The following is a 13922-nucleotide window of genomic DNA, read 5'->3' as shown; positions in this document are numbered from 1 at the left end:
ACAGATACATATATGTAAATAAAAATAATCTATAACATTTTTTAATAGTTTGACTGTTAAATATTTAATAGTCAATTTAAACTAATTAATAGTTTTCCAGTTTAAAAATTTACTGAGGGGCTGTTGGGAAAATAGCTTTAGTCTGTAAAGTGCCTGTCTTGAAAGCACAAGGACTTAATTGGACCCAATGACTCACAAAAAAAATAAAATAGGAGCTGATGAAATGGGTCAGCAATGAAGATCACTGGCTACTCTTGTAAAGAACTGGTATACCATTCATAATATCTACATCGTGACTCATAACCATCCCTAATTCTATTTCCAGGGTATCCACTGTCCCCTCTTTGTCTTCTGTAGGCACCATGTATACATATGTACACATACATACATACATGGAGGCAAAACACTCATGTACATAAAATATAGATAAAATAGTATTAGATTGAGTAAATGAGGGCCTAAAAAGATGTATTGATCATTAAGATCACTTACTGCTCCTACAGAGGACCTGAACTTAGTTCTCAGCACCCTCATGGTTGTTCACAAATGCCTGTAACTCTAGTTCCTGGGGATCTGGTGCTTTTTCTGACCTCTGCAGGTACTAGGTATGTACATGGTGTACATACATTCATGCAGACAAAACACTCAGGCACATAAAATTAGTGAAACTTTAGAAAACAAAAAAGGCATAATGGTGCATGCCTTTAATCCCAGCACTTGGGAAACAGAGGCAGTCGTCATCCTAGTCTACATACCGAGTTCCAGGGCAGCTAGGTCTATGTAGAAAGACTCTGTCTCAAACAAACAGAATATATGAATGAATGAATACAACAGCCAGTGATGACAGTATGCATTTATAATCCCAGAATTAGAGGTTGGTTCTCTCCTTCCAGCAAATGAGCCCAAGGAATTAAACTCTGGTCATTTAGGTTTTATATCACCCACTCAGCCCTCTTGCCAGCCCTGATTCCTTATCCGTAATGGTTTTTGTGGTCATTGTGATGAATATAAGACAATTCAATTAACTCTCCATTAGTGAGCTTACAGAGGTTATTTGGTATTTTTTTATTCAAAACAATGAGCCATCTTTTTTTAATTTATAATTTGATATTTTGTTAAAGCATTTCCAAACCTCTTGTGTTTATAATATTAGTTTATAAATTAAACTAATTTTTAATAAATAATTTAAATAATTTAATTTAAATTTAAATAAATTTAAATAATTGTGTTTATAATATTAGTTTAAATTCAGATTTTGAGATTTTTCTTCAAATTTTATACATGAGTGTTTGACCTACAAGTATGTATGTGTACTGTGTGCATACAGTGCCTGCAGAGTCCATAAGACAAGATGTCAAGTCCACTGGAGCTGGAGTTAGAACTGCTGACAGCTTCCATGCAAGTGTTGGGAATCAAACCTGGGTCTCTGGGAAATAGTCAGTGCCCATAAATGCTGTTTTATCTTGACAGGAACCACTAATCATTTATTTCCACATAGCAACAAGTATTTCATGTTTGTTTTAGTCAAAGATTTAAGGTCAGAGCTGGTGAGATGGCTAAGTAAAGTCCTTTGTCATCAAGCCTGATGACCTAAGTTTGATCCCTAGAGCACACCCACGTAGCGAGAAAGGGGTGTTCAGATTTATTCCTTTGAAATTGAGCAGTTAGGGCTATGAAATCTAGAGCTAGATTTTCTGGAGTTATTGTTATTTTATGTACATGGGTGTTTTAGTTACCTGTATATCATACACTTGTGTGCCTGGTGTCTGAGGGGACCAGGAGATGGTATCAGATCCCCTAGAACAACAGTTACAAACTGTTGTGAGCCACCATGTGTGTGCTGGGAATTGAACCAAGGTCCTCTATAAAAGTAGTACATGCTCTTAGCCACTGAGCCATTTTAAAAATTTAAAACTTCAACTCTAGATAGTACTCACAACTTTATGATATTTCACAAGTTTATTTTTTTGATTCAGTTTTCTTGTTACAGATTGAGGTAATAATTACATCCTATCTCACATGGTTACTATTGAGGATAAATTTTAAATTTATTGAATTATCTAGTGTAATGTCAGATCCTTAATAAAAATTAACTGCTGTTATTATCTTTATCATTGTTTTCAGATTTAGCTTCCTAAGCAAACCTGTTGATGAGAACCATCACCAGGATGGAGATGATGACTCTCTTGTATCACGATTTTATACTAATCCTATTGCCAAACCCATTCCACAAACTCCAGAGAGTGCTGGAAACAAAAACAACAGTAGCAGCAATGTGGAAGATACTATTGTTGCTTTGAACATGCGTGCTGCTTTGCGCAATGGACTGGAAGGAAGCAGTGAAGAAACATCTTTTCATGATGAGTCATTGCAAGATGACCGAGAAGAGACAGAAAATAATGCTTACCATATACATCCAGCAGGTCAGAGTCACATACTTTTTATACCTTTGAAACAGTTTTTAATTATAGCAATATAGTCAAAAGAGCCCACTTTTTATAGACGAGACTATCCTGTCTACTTTGTAAATTCAAGTTGATTGCTTATTAGTAAGACATTACCATAGTGTGTTCTAATGACTACCTACCATGTTATTGGATGTGCCCTTTAAAAAAAGGGCTCTATGGTAAATAATAGTTATAAATCTTAGGTTAAGCAAAGTTAAGTAGACTGTATTACATTTAAAATGTTTTTGTTTTTTTGTTGTTTGTGGGGGGCAGAGTCAGGGTCTTGCTCATGCTTTCTTCAAATTTGCAGTGACCCTTCTGCCTCTGCACCCCAAGTTTTGCATTCAGTATGTAAAAGCAAGTTGCTCAGAAGCTCAAGGTCTCAGCTTTGTCTTAACTACAAGGCAATACTGATTCATAAGACCCTGTCTCAACAAAATTCAAAACAAAAAACCCAAGTTGCTTCATTCAAAAACTGTTATATGAAAATAAAATACTACTGAGAACTGTTCTACCCAAGTATAATCACAATATATTTTGACTGTTGGTCATAGGCATTGTTCTCACAAAAGTTGGCTATTATACTATCCCATCTATGGATGACCTTGCTAAAATTACCAATGAGAAGGGAGAATGCATTGTTTCTGACTTCACCATTGGCCGTAAAGGTAAGTGTGAGTTCAGGAGTCATATAACTTAGAGATTGGACCTTGCCTATTTTATTAAGGCAACTTGGTTTTAGGGTCTGTTTTTTTTTTTTTTTTTTTTTTTTTTTCCCTGTATTTGGTTCTTTCCTGACTTGGAATAATAGAAACGTTGACAAGTAATAAAACAAAGAAGACTAAAACCATGTAGAATTTGGGGGCTTAGTTGTACCTCTTTGGGTCTGGTAATTATTTTTCTCATAATTCTTCATAATTAAACTTGAAGATATACTAAGTTTAATACACTGGTTCAGTTTTATATTGTTACAGATAATTTTCTTTAAATAAACTTTGTGATACTGTATTTTAAATGGGCTCAAGCATTTTAATTTATGTAGCAGACAAGGAACCAAGTTATTCATAGAACAGCACTGCAGATTCTTGGGAAGATTTGAAGACACCAGAAATGTAAACTGAAGGTGTTATATCTGATAACAATATAATGCCATTCCTCTGTTCCCATTCTTGCCATATTTAGGAGGTAGAAAGCTACTCCATGAATTTCTGGAAGGTTTAAAATACCGATATTACAGTTTGCATGTTCTTCCTTGCTAATGACTACAGATTAGAGGAGATTTTTGCTCCTTCATGAAGAATCTTTTTTAACCATTTGCTCTGAATTTTAGGGTATGGCTCAATCTATTTTGAAGGAGATGTGAATTTGACAAATCTAAATTTGGACGATATTGTGCACATCCGGAGGAAAGAAGTTATTGTCTATGTAGATGATAACCAAAAGCCACCTGTGGGTGAAGGGCTAAATAGGTATGAATTTATTTACATATGGAAAATATTGAACAAACTTGGAATTTTTTCTGGAAACATAATCTTGCTACAAAATATAATTATTTTTTTTCTACTCTTATTTGAAAGTATAAATGTTAATGATGCACTATGGCTTTAGGACTCATACCTGTTCCCTAATGATAACATGTCCCATGCTATTCTTAGGAGTTTTCAACACTGGAAGTTTTCTTTTGCTTAATTTTGCTTTTCAGAGCTAGAGATTAAACCAAGGCCTCATCCATGTTGAGAATCACTCTGCCAGTGAACGCCAACTCCAGAAAGGTGTTTTGTTGTATTTCTTCTTGTTCTGCCACTGGCATACTCAACTATTTAAATACAAGATTAACCTTTATTTTGTTTTTTAGGCATTTTATTGCCATGTACTGCTTGGATATGGTGAGAGGTTAGACAGGGTCTCACACTATAGCCCTGTGTGGCGTTGGACCCTAACCTGGCTCCAATTCACAGCAGTCCTGCTTCAGCCTCCCCTGTGCTGTAATAACAGTTCTATACTACTATATCCATCTTCCTCTGAGTAATTTAGATGTTTGATTGGTTGAAGTCACATTTGCAGAACTCCAGTAAAGAGCTTGTTTGAGGGTTGGGAGTAGGGGTGAAGGCTGGAGGGATGGCTCAGGACAGTAGTTACACACTTGCTGCTCTTGGCAGAGGCCTGCATTTGTGTTCCCAGCAACTCATAACTGTTTGTAGCTCTGGTTCTAGGGAATTCTATTCTGTCTTTTAGCCTTTGTGAACATGAGCACACAGAGTACATTCATATATGCATGCATGCAAACACCCTACACTAAAACAGTCTCCAATAGTGAGTGACATTTTCATATATGCATGCATGCAAACACCCTACACTAAAACAGTCTCCAATAGTGAGTGACATTTTCATATATACATGCATGCAAACACCCTACACTAAAACAGTCTCCAACAGTGCGTGACATTTTCATATATACATGTATGCAAACACCCTACACTAAAACAGTCTCTAATAGTGAGTGACATTTTTAGGATTAGGAAATCTTTTATATCTGTGGTCATGATTGCATTTAATTTTTTACTACTAAAAGTATTCATTTGTGGGTGGATGGATAAAGTGTATGTAGCATGTACATATTGTTAGTATTCTGTCTAAACTCCACCTCCCCAGTTACCTGGCAACAGCCAGGTATGCTCCTCCCCACAGTTACCTGGCAACCGCCAGGTAGGCGATCCACTATAAAAGGGGCTGCTTTCCCCCTCTCCTGTCTTATTCTCTTATTCTCTATCTTATTCTTTTCCTCTCTTACTCTCTTACCCTCTTGCCTCTCTGTCCCCTCCCCCACCTCCCTCTTTCTCCACGTGGTCATGGCCAGCCTCTACTTCTCTTCTCTCTTATCTCTTCCACCTTCCTCTCCCCACCTTTGCCCTTTCCCCTGAATAAACCTCCTCCCCCCCTTGGAACCGCGTGGTCCCGAGTGGTCTATTCTGAACTGCGGTCGAATATGAAGAATTATTATTATTCAGTCTTAAAAATGAAGTTGATTCAGAATCAGAAAGATCCCGAGGCCAGCCTGGCCTTTATGATTTGTAGTCCACTTGGGGCTGTATAACAAGGACCTGTCTCCAAACACCATCAATAGCAAGGAAGGAAGTTCTGACAACGTTTAGCATAGATGGATCATACTAAGTGAAATAAATAATCACAAGAAGATAAAACTACTGTACTTTTCTACTCATGGTTGAGTAAGTCAATAGAAACAAAGTAGAATTATGGTGACAAAGAGCTACAAAGAGAAATGGAGATTTAGTGATATATTAATTTTCTATTGCCAATAACATGATACACAGATTGAGTGGGTCATGAGAAAAGGACTTGTATTTGGAGGGTTTAAGTCCAAGATCAAGCAACTACATTTAATTATGTTATTTTTGCCAGTCCTAAGGCAGAGTCAGGAAGTACAGATATAAATGTGTAACTAACTTCCTGCTTTCTCTCCTCCTTAAAAAGCCAGGGGGATTCAGTTATGAGGGCTCCTCTGTAGTGATTCTATCTAGTCTAAATTTCTTCCAAGAAGCCCAGGTAGGCACTCTTTCAAATAGACATAGAGGCTCAGACTTATAGAATTGTTCTACAAGATTGTTTTGAAGATAGGTTAGGTTACAGAGCAATGTGAATATTCATTTCTAATGTAATTTTTATTAACGCGAGAGGACTAGGATAGAATGCTCAATAAAAACGAGACAGGGTCTGAAAGATTGTTTAGTGGGTAAAGTACCTGCTGCTAAGCCTTGTGACCTGCATTGTGAAAGGACAGGGGACAAACTCATTCAAGTTGTTCTCTGACTTGTACGTGAATACCATGGTGCATTCATACATGCAAGATTTACACACACACACACACACATGCACACATTTTTTGTTGTTTAAACATGTCCTTAGCGTGAGTGAGGCCTTGTGTGGCATCTCCAGTGTCACTGCTGGATTCTGCTTCTCCTGCAGGATGGCCTTGGCAGTACTGAAATACCTGATGGGACTGGTTAAGATCACAAATTTCATATTCTTTTTTGCCACAATAAAAAAGTAACCATAAAATCACCTGAATAATCATGCTAATCCCTGTTCTAGTTAAAAAACATGTAAACAAGGAGGACATAGCACCTGAACTCTGATATTGATAGATGATACATTATGACTGTTTTATCAGTTATTCATTTTTACTTAAAGTCTGAACACCTATACCCATAAAATACTAATTTATTAGAAACTAGTCAATAAGTATTTTTGGTTTTGGTTTTTTTGGTTTTGTTTTGTTTTGTTTTGTTTTGAGACAGGGTTTCTCTGTGTAGCCCTGGCTGTCCTGGAACTCACTCTGTAGACCAGGCTGGTCTCGAACTCAGAAATCAGCCTGCCTCTGCCTCCCAAGTGCTGGGATTAAAGGCATGCGCCACCACTGCCCGCCTTGTTTTTGTTTCTTAAGGGGCTCAAAATGCTCATCTAGGCAGGTTTTGGTAAGTTACACCTCCAGCCCAATGACTGTTAACACCAGTTGTTACTAAGTGTAGTAACATAAATGTGACCTATACTAAAGCCAACTATAAATAACTGATAACTTGAAATAAATTGCAATCTGACTCTAAAACCAATTTGAATTCATTATGATAGATGTGATACTTTGTTCTTAATCTCTTCTTGAGTTCTTAATCCCTTTTTATATTAATTTTTAACTATGGAGCTATATGCACTTATGAGTTTGTACGTGTATGTACACTCACACTGAGTACTTATTCCTGAGGAGGCAAGGGCATTGCATCCCTTTGTTTCTGGAGTTGCTGCAGGTACTTGTGAGCTGCTCAATGTGGGTTCTGGGAGCCAAACCTAGATCCATCTAGAAATGCATTCAGTACGTGCTTTTTTTTATGGTACTTTGACTATACAAATGTCTGTACACTAAGCTCCTGCCTGTTGTCCTCATATTAGAAGATGGTGACAGAGCCCCTGAACTGGAATTACAGACTGTTGTTAGCTGCCATGGGGTGCTGAGAAGAGAACTCGGGTCCTCAGGAATAGTATCCAGTGCACTTAACCATTAAGCCATCTTTCTAGCCCCCATAATTTACTCTTAATCATTGAGCCATTTCTAGCTCCAAGACTCCAGGTTTTAAACACCTGCAGAATAGTTCTAAGGAATCACTTCCTCCATCATTTCTTCTCTTCTCTTGCATTGTTATTAATATTGTTTTATTTATTTACATTTATTCTTATGTTTATGAATGTTTTGACTGCGTGTATGTCTTTTTACCGTGTGCATGCAGAGTCCTAGGAAGAGAGTTTCAGATAACCCTGGAACTAAAATTATAGATGTTTCTGAGCTGACAGCTGGCTTCTGGGAACTGAATCCAAGTCTGTCTGCCTGTTTTCTGATCTTCACCATTGAGTCATCTCGAACTCCACTTGTTTGCTTTTTCCTCTCTGAGATAGTGACTCACTCTGTAGCCCAGACTGACCTCTGCTCCTTTCTCTTAAGTCCTGGAATTACAAGGCGTGAACCTCCACACCCAGCTTCAGACCTATCTTTGCTATTTAGTTGGATCTCTAGTACATCTTTTTGTTTTGTTTTCTATTTTTTTTCAAGACAGAGTCTTACTATGTAGCTCTGGCTGTCCTGAAACTCATTCTGTACTCTGTGTGCCTATGTGTAAGCATGTATTAAATCTAGATTTGCACATGAGAGGAAACATGCATTTCTCTTTGAGTTTGCCTTACTTTGCTTAATATAATTGTCTGCATTTTCTACAAATGCCATGATTTCTTTTTTCTTAACTGCTGGGGGAAAAAAGTATATACCACTTCTTTTATTCATTTATCTGATAGATATCTAGGCTATTACCACATCTTAGCCATTGTGAATAGTATAGCAATAAACATGAATGTGGAAGTACCTTTGTATGTTTGGGGTTCTTCAAATATCTAACCAGGGTTGATATAGCTGGATCACATTGCAGTTGTCTATTATTAGTCTTTCAGGGAAGGACTCTGACTTCCATAATGGCTACACTTCTGTTTTTTAAGTATAAAGCATTTACATTTTGTCTGTTTATAATTCACAGGAAGGCTGAAGTTACTTTGGATGGAGTTTGGCCAACAGATAAAACATCCCGGTGTTTAATAAAGAGTCCAGATCGACTTGCTGATATCAACTATGAGGGGAGATTAGAAGCAGTCTCAAGAAAGCAAGGGGCCCAATTCAAAGAGTATCGGCCTGAAACTGGTTCTTGGGTGTTTAAGGTATAATTACTTAATCCACTTCCTAGCTTTTGGAGTTACAAAATGAACTCATCAAAAATCTTTGTCTCTTTCTTCAAAATTGGTTTATTGGGTGTGTCTGTGTCTCTGTCTGTCTGTCTGTCAGTCTGTCAGTCTGTCAGTCTGTCAATATCAGGTGTTTTCCTCTGTTGCTATTTATTTATTCATTAATCTGGAGGCCTCGTCTCAGTATGTAACCCTGGCTGACCTGCCACTTGTTTTGTAGAATAGGCTGTCCTAGAACTCAAAGAACTGCCTGCTTCTTTCTTAATTAAAGGCATACACCACTACCTAGCTCGTCATATTGTTTAAAACAATCTCTCACTGAATCTGGAGCTCCCTAATTCAGAAGACTGACTAGCTAGCTAGCTCCAAGAACCCAAAATTTGCTACTGCCTCTCCAATGTTAGGCTTGCAGTTATGGTGGCCTTACCCAGCTTCTTGTTGCAGGAGGGAGGGTATCTGAACTCTGGTACTCGGGATTACATGGCAGACAGTTTACCAACTGAGCTATCCCCCCCAACTCTGATAATTTGCAGCTTTTGCCCCTTCTTTACAGTTTTTGTGTGTGTGTAAATGTGTAGGTACAGAAATATTACAGTTTACAAGTAGATGTCAAAAGACATCCTAGGGTAGTCAGTTCTCTGTACCATGTGGGTGGTGGGGATCAAAATCAGATTGCCAGACTTGGCAGCAAGAATTTTACCTGCTGAGCCATCCATCTCATGGACCCTAATTGTCATTTTTACTTTTAAATACTTTTGAAAATGCTACTTGTTCTAGATAATCTTACCCAGTAATTTTTTCTTCTAGGCTGGTTGGATAATTTAACTAGTTGAAAGTTCTTGTGTAGGTAGTGAACAATTGGGTAGTATATGTCAGTGGCCAAGAATGATTGCATTTTATATTTTCTTTTGTTTCATTTATTTATGCATATGAACGCTTTGTCTTTCTATACGTCCGTCCAACAGAGAGGGCATCAGATCTCAATATAGATGATTATGAGCTGGGAAGACTTCTACAAGAGCAACCAGTGCTCTTAACCACTAAGCCATCTCCAGGCCTGAATTTATTTAATTATTTATTTTTGTTGTTTTATGTTGATGAGTGTTTGGCATGTGCAACTGTGTACCACATGAGTGGCTAGTGCCCAAAGAGGTGGTGAGCTTCCCATGTGCGTGCTAGGAATTGAACCTGGATCTTTGCAAAAAGTTCTCTTAGCCACTGAGCCAACTTTTCAGCCTGGGTGATTACATTTTAAGTCTTATATGTGTGAGTATGTGTGCATGCGTGCGGGTTTTTTTTTGTTTGTGTTGTTTTTTCCCCCAAACAGGGTTTCTTTGTGTCAACCTGTCTTTCCTGGAACTTACTTTGTAGACCTAGCTACATCTCATAGCTCACATAGGTCTCACATAGATCCACCTGCCTCTGTCTCTCTACTGCTGGGACTGAAGTTGTATGCCCCCGTGCCCAGCTCATTGTAATATATATTATATTGCATATATTCACTTAATTTTGAGCAACTATTATGTACATTGAATGCTGTCAAAATCATAGGAAACTAACACACTGATATTTTAATTATCATTTTCTTTTACTTTAATTATTTGAAATTTATTTACTTATTTCAGTGCATTGTGCCCTTGGAAGGCAGAATAGAGCATTGGGACCCCTAAACTAGAATTATAGACAGTTGTGAGCTGTTATGTGGGTCTTCTGGAAGAGCAACCAGTACTTTGAACTGCTAAGCTATCTCTCCAGCCTCTGCTTTAACTGTTTTAATCTTTAATCTAATTTTGTCTTTTTTCAGAGGTAGATATTACAGAAAGTGAAGAGAACACTGTTAATCATTGGCTTTGCTGGGTTTCTTTCTTCTTAGGTCTCCCATTTTTCTAAGTATGGCCTTCAGGATTCTGATGAAGAGGAGGAGGAACACCCACCCAAAACTACTTCAAAGAAGCTGAAGACTGCCCCTTTGCCCCCTGCAGGCCAGGCACCCACTTTCCAGATGACTCTTAATGGCAAACCCGCACCCCCACCTCAGGTAGAGAAGGGCAGAGAATGTGAATGCAGCTGTGATAAAGAAGTCAGAGCAGTCATTCAGCTTTTCAGCTGTGCAGCCCTTGGAACTAAGTGCAAGGGAGGGCACAGTGCTGCAGGCTGCTATTTTTTACTCAAGATTTAAAGAATTCTCTTGCTGTTTGGATCATTCTTCTGCAGATTGTAACTTTCAATTTCTCTCATTTGGACTTGTAATGTTTTGATCAGTGATCAACTTGAGATAGCATTTTGCTTGTGTAGGATTGATGCAAAGTAAATCCTACTTTTATTGATTTCATGATGTGCAGTCTGATCTTGTTTTTTACCTCCATCGCTTTTTAAAAATCAGATTAGCTTTCTGCAAGAGTTTAGTTCCTTCTTCTCAAGTCATTTGCTATATTTCAGATAAACTTGTGATACTGTATTTTAATAATCATTATAACATATATATAATTTTAAAAAGCAAGAAAATGATTTAGCTTGGAGAGAATAGGGACTATGTTGTTTATAATTATTTGTGTAATATCCTTTCTCGGTATTGTTAAACCATTATAAGCCTTTTGTCCTCATGGGAGAAGGTTTGTAAATTAATTATTAGATTGTTTCTTTGAATGGTAAAGTGATTTACTTTAATTTGGATGTCCTTTATACTCAATCAAGTTAAAGCGATATTTTTAACTTACTGACTTATTTATTCCTTCAAAGAAGAGTTGTTTATGGGACTTTGTAAAAACATCCTCTACCTCTTAGCTACTAAAAGCAGGACCTTTGGGATTTTTCCATGCTACAATTATTTTGGCTGCTCAGATGTGTGATTTTTATGATTTATTAAATAATTTCTGGGGAGCCACTTTCTGGAGAATCTTGTGTTTTGTTCATGATTTTGTGTACAGGGTGGAAGGGGAGGGTATGATAAATGTGGAAGTTGGAATGATATCCCTAAAAGAAACCAAAACAAAACTCTGCTCATAAATGTATGACTTGAAAGGCAGAAGCAGTTAGAACTCTGAGTTCAAAGGTAGCCAGATCACCATAGAAAATTTCAGGCCAGCCTGAGCTACATAGTAAGTCATTCTCTCAAATCTGTAAGTGAACATATTTTTTTATCTTTTTTCTTTATATGCCACCTATCCCACATTGCTCTTTCCAGTGTTTTTTCCCCAAAGTATTTTCTTAAAAAAATTATCAAATATTTTTTTTTCTCCTGCTGATAAGCATGTAGAGTGATAAAGATATGGCTGAAAAAGGAAAGCTCCATCTAGGTAAACAACAAATTTATGCAATATTGGCAGTTGCTAGTCAGCTTTACTCACCAGAACCAAACACTAAGGGAAAGAAATCTAAATTCCTTCTTTTAGCAGCTGACAGTATCGTAGGCAAGAGCTAATTTAAAAACATCGAGCGCAAACGATATCTCAGAAAAGTTGTAGCCAAGAGAGAGCTGCTAAGGATTCAAATTGGGCAAGTAGAATACAGTGAGCAGGGTACCGAGTGGTTTGAAGAAGTTGATAGACAGTGAGCAGAAATGAGAGAGAAGTTTTGTTTATGTGCATTATGAAGACTTTGCTGGTGTTAGACAGGGCTCTTAGCACCCCTTCCTATTCCCTGGTGACATTGAGGGAAATAAAAACCACCAGTGGCTAATTACTAGTATTAGTTGCTAAGATCCTATGCCTTCCTTGTTACAGAGAAACTACCTGAACGATCTGAATGAATGGAGAACAGACAGTACATTCTTTTCATTCTTAAGTTGAAGAATCATACTGTTTGTTGCATTCTTCTTGGAGAAGTTGATTTCCGTAAGGTGTTTCTAAAGTCTGGAAGACCACCCTCCCCCCCACAGTAGATGACAAACTACCTCAGACTGTAACAAAAAAAAAAAAAAAAAATAGGAAAGACAGAAGGTTGTTTCTTGAGCTATTTGGGAAAAGTTGTAATTTACTTTAAGGGTCACATTTATACAATACTGCTTTGGCTCCTAAGAAAGTAGATATGACTAAGCAACAAAAAATTTTTGTATGATCTTTTGTAATGTCTAGGTGAAAGAAAATGTTGACACAGGATACTTTGTTGCAGGCAGATCAAGACTAGTTTTTTTCCTGTGATTTTTATTAGTAGTTTCAAGCTCCTGGTTTTGCTTCCAGTATCTAGCTGATTGCTTCAATAGTATGGAGAACTTGACTTTTTTTTTTTTTTTTTAAAGATTTATTTATTTTACATAAATGAATGCTCTATTTGTATGTACCTCTTCATCCCAGAAGAGGGCATCACATCACATAGATAGTTGGGAAGGCACCACGTGGTTATTGGGAATTGAACTCAGAACCTCTGGAAGAGTAGCCAGTGCACTTAACTGCGGAGCTATCTCTCTAACCCCAAAAGCTTGATTTCTTAGATCAGCTATCATGTGAATTCCATGTATCTTCCATGGAATTCTGGCATACTTAATCCTTAATAGCTGATGGAGATGTATGGGCAGGTTTTGAAACTTGAACAACTTGAAACCTTTGACACTCAGGTAGACATAGATGCAGCTTTTACCTCAACCTTGTAATTGAAATGAATCTGAATTCAGTAACAGTAAGTCAATAGTCGGCTTGCTTAGAAACCTCATTTTCAATGAAGTGTAAAAGTTTTCAGAGTTTTTTTTCATATGTGTATTTTGTCTGTATGTATACATGCGTGCTCATTGCATTCCTGGTGTCTATTTAAGATTGAAGAAAGTATCAGATCCCTGGAACTTGTGTTACGCATGGTTGTGAGCCACCATGTGGATACTGGAAACCAAACCTGGGTCCTCTGCAAGAGCTCTTAACTGCTGAGCCACCTTCAGTTTTAAAAGTTTTTTGGTTTTTGTGTTTTGTTTTTTTCTTCAGGAAAGAAAGTGTATCAGAGTTTAGGGGTTAAGATTTGTATGTGCTGTGACTTGAAATAAAAGGACACTAAACTAACTGATCCTGCTTTTTCCAGAAAATACCTTTCATTCCCACAGACCCCCTTGGAGTTCTGGTTTTTCCCATTCTTCTTCAGTTTACAGTGTTTTATTCTGACTGGCTTCTGAAAACTGGTCTGCTAAGATTTCTTGAAAAATATATTTTAGGGTTGTTGAGTTTGTTGAAATTTCTTAGGTATACGTTAATGAAATTC

At 37.4% G+C, this 13922-nt stretch overlaps 1 protein-coding gene across 7 annotated transcripts in view; it reads left to right on the top strand.

The window, feature by feature from the left end:
* Positions 1–13922, top strand: part of Nup98 (nucleoporin 98 and 96 precursor) — an 87099-nt gene that overhangs the window by 47915 nt on the left and 25262 nt on the right. For all 7 annotated transcript variants that reach the window (XM_034503525.2, XM_034503497.2, XM_034503536.2 and 4 more), the window contains 5 exons: positions 2125–2423; positions 3002–3115; positions 3778–3916; positions 8540–8717; positions 10615–10779. In XM_034503525.2, the coding sequence (XP_034359416.1) occupies positions 2125–2423; positions 3002–3115; positions 3778–3916; positions 8540–8717; positions 10615–10779 (895 nt within the window). The remainder of the gene's footprint in view (positions 1–2124; positions 2424–3001; positions 3116–3777; positions 3917–8539; positions 8718–10614; positions 10780–13922) is intronic.

Source organism: Arvicanthis niloticus, chromosome 1, assembly GCF_011762505.2.
Source record: "Arvicanthis niloticus isolate mArvNil1 chromosome 1, mArvNil1.pat.X, whole genome shotgun sequence".
Lineage (NCBI taxonomy): Eukaryota > Metazoa > Chordata > Mammalia > Rodentia > Muridae > Arvicanthis > Arvicanthis niloticus.
Note: the sequence above shows the minus strand (reverse complement) of the source record. Positions and strands in the feature narration are given on the sequence as shown.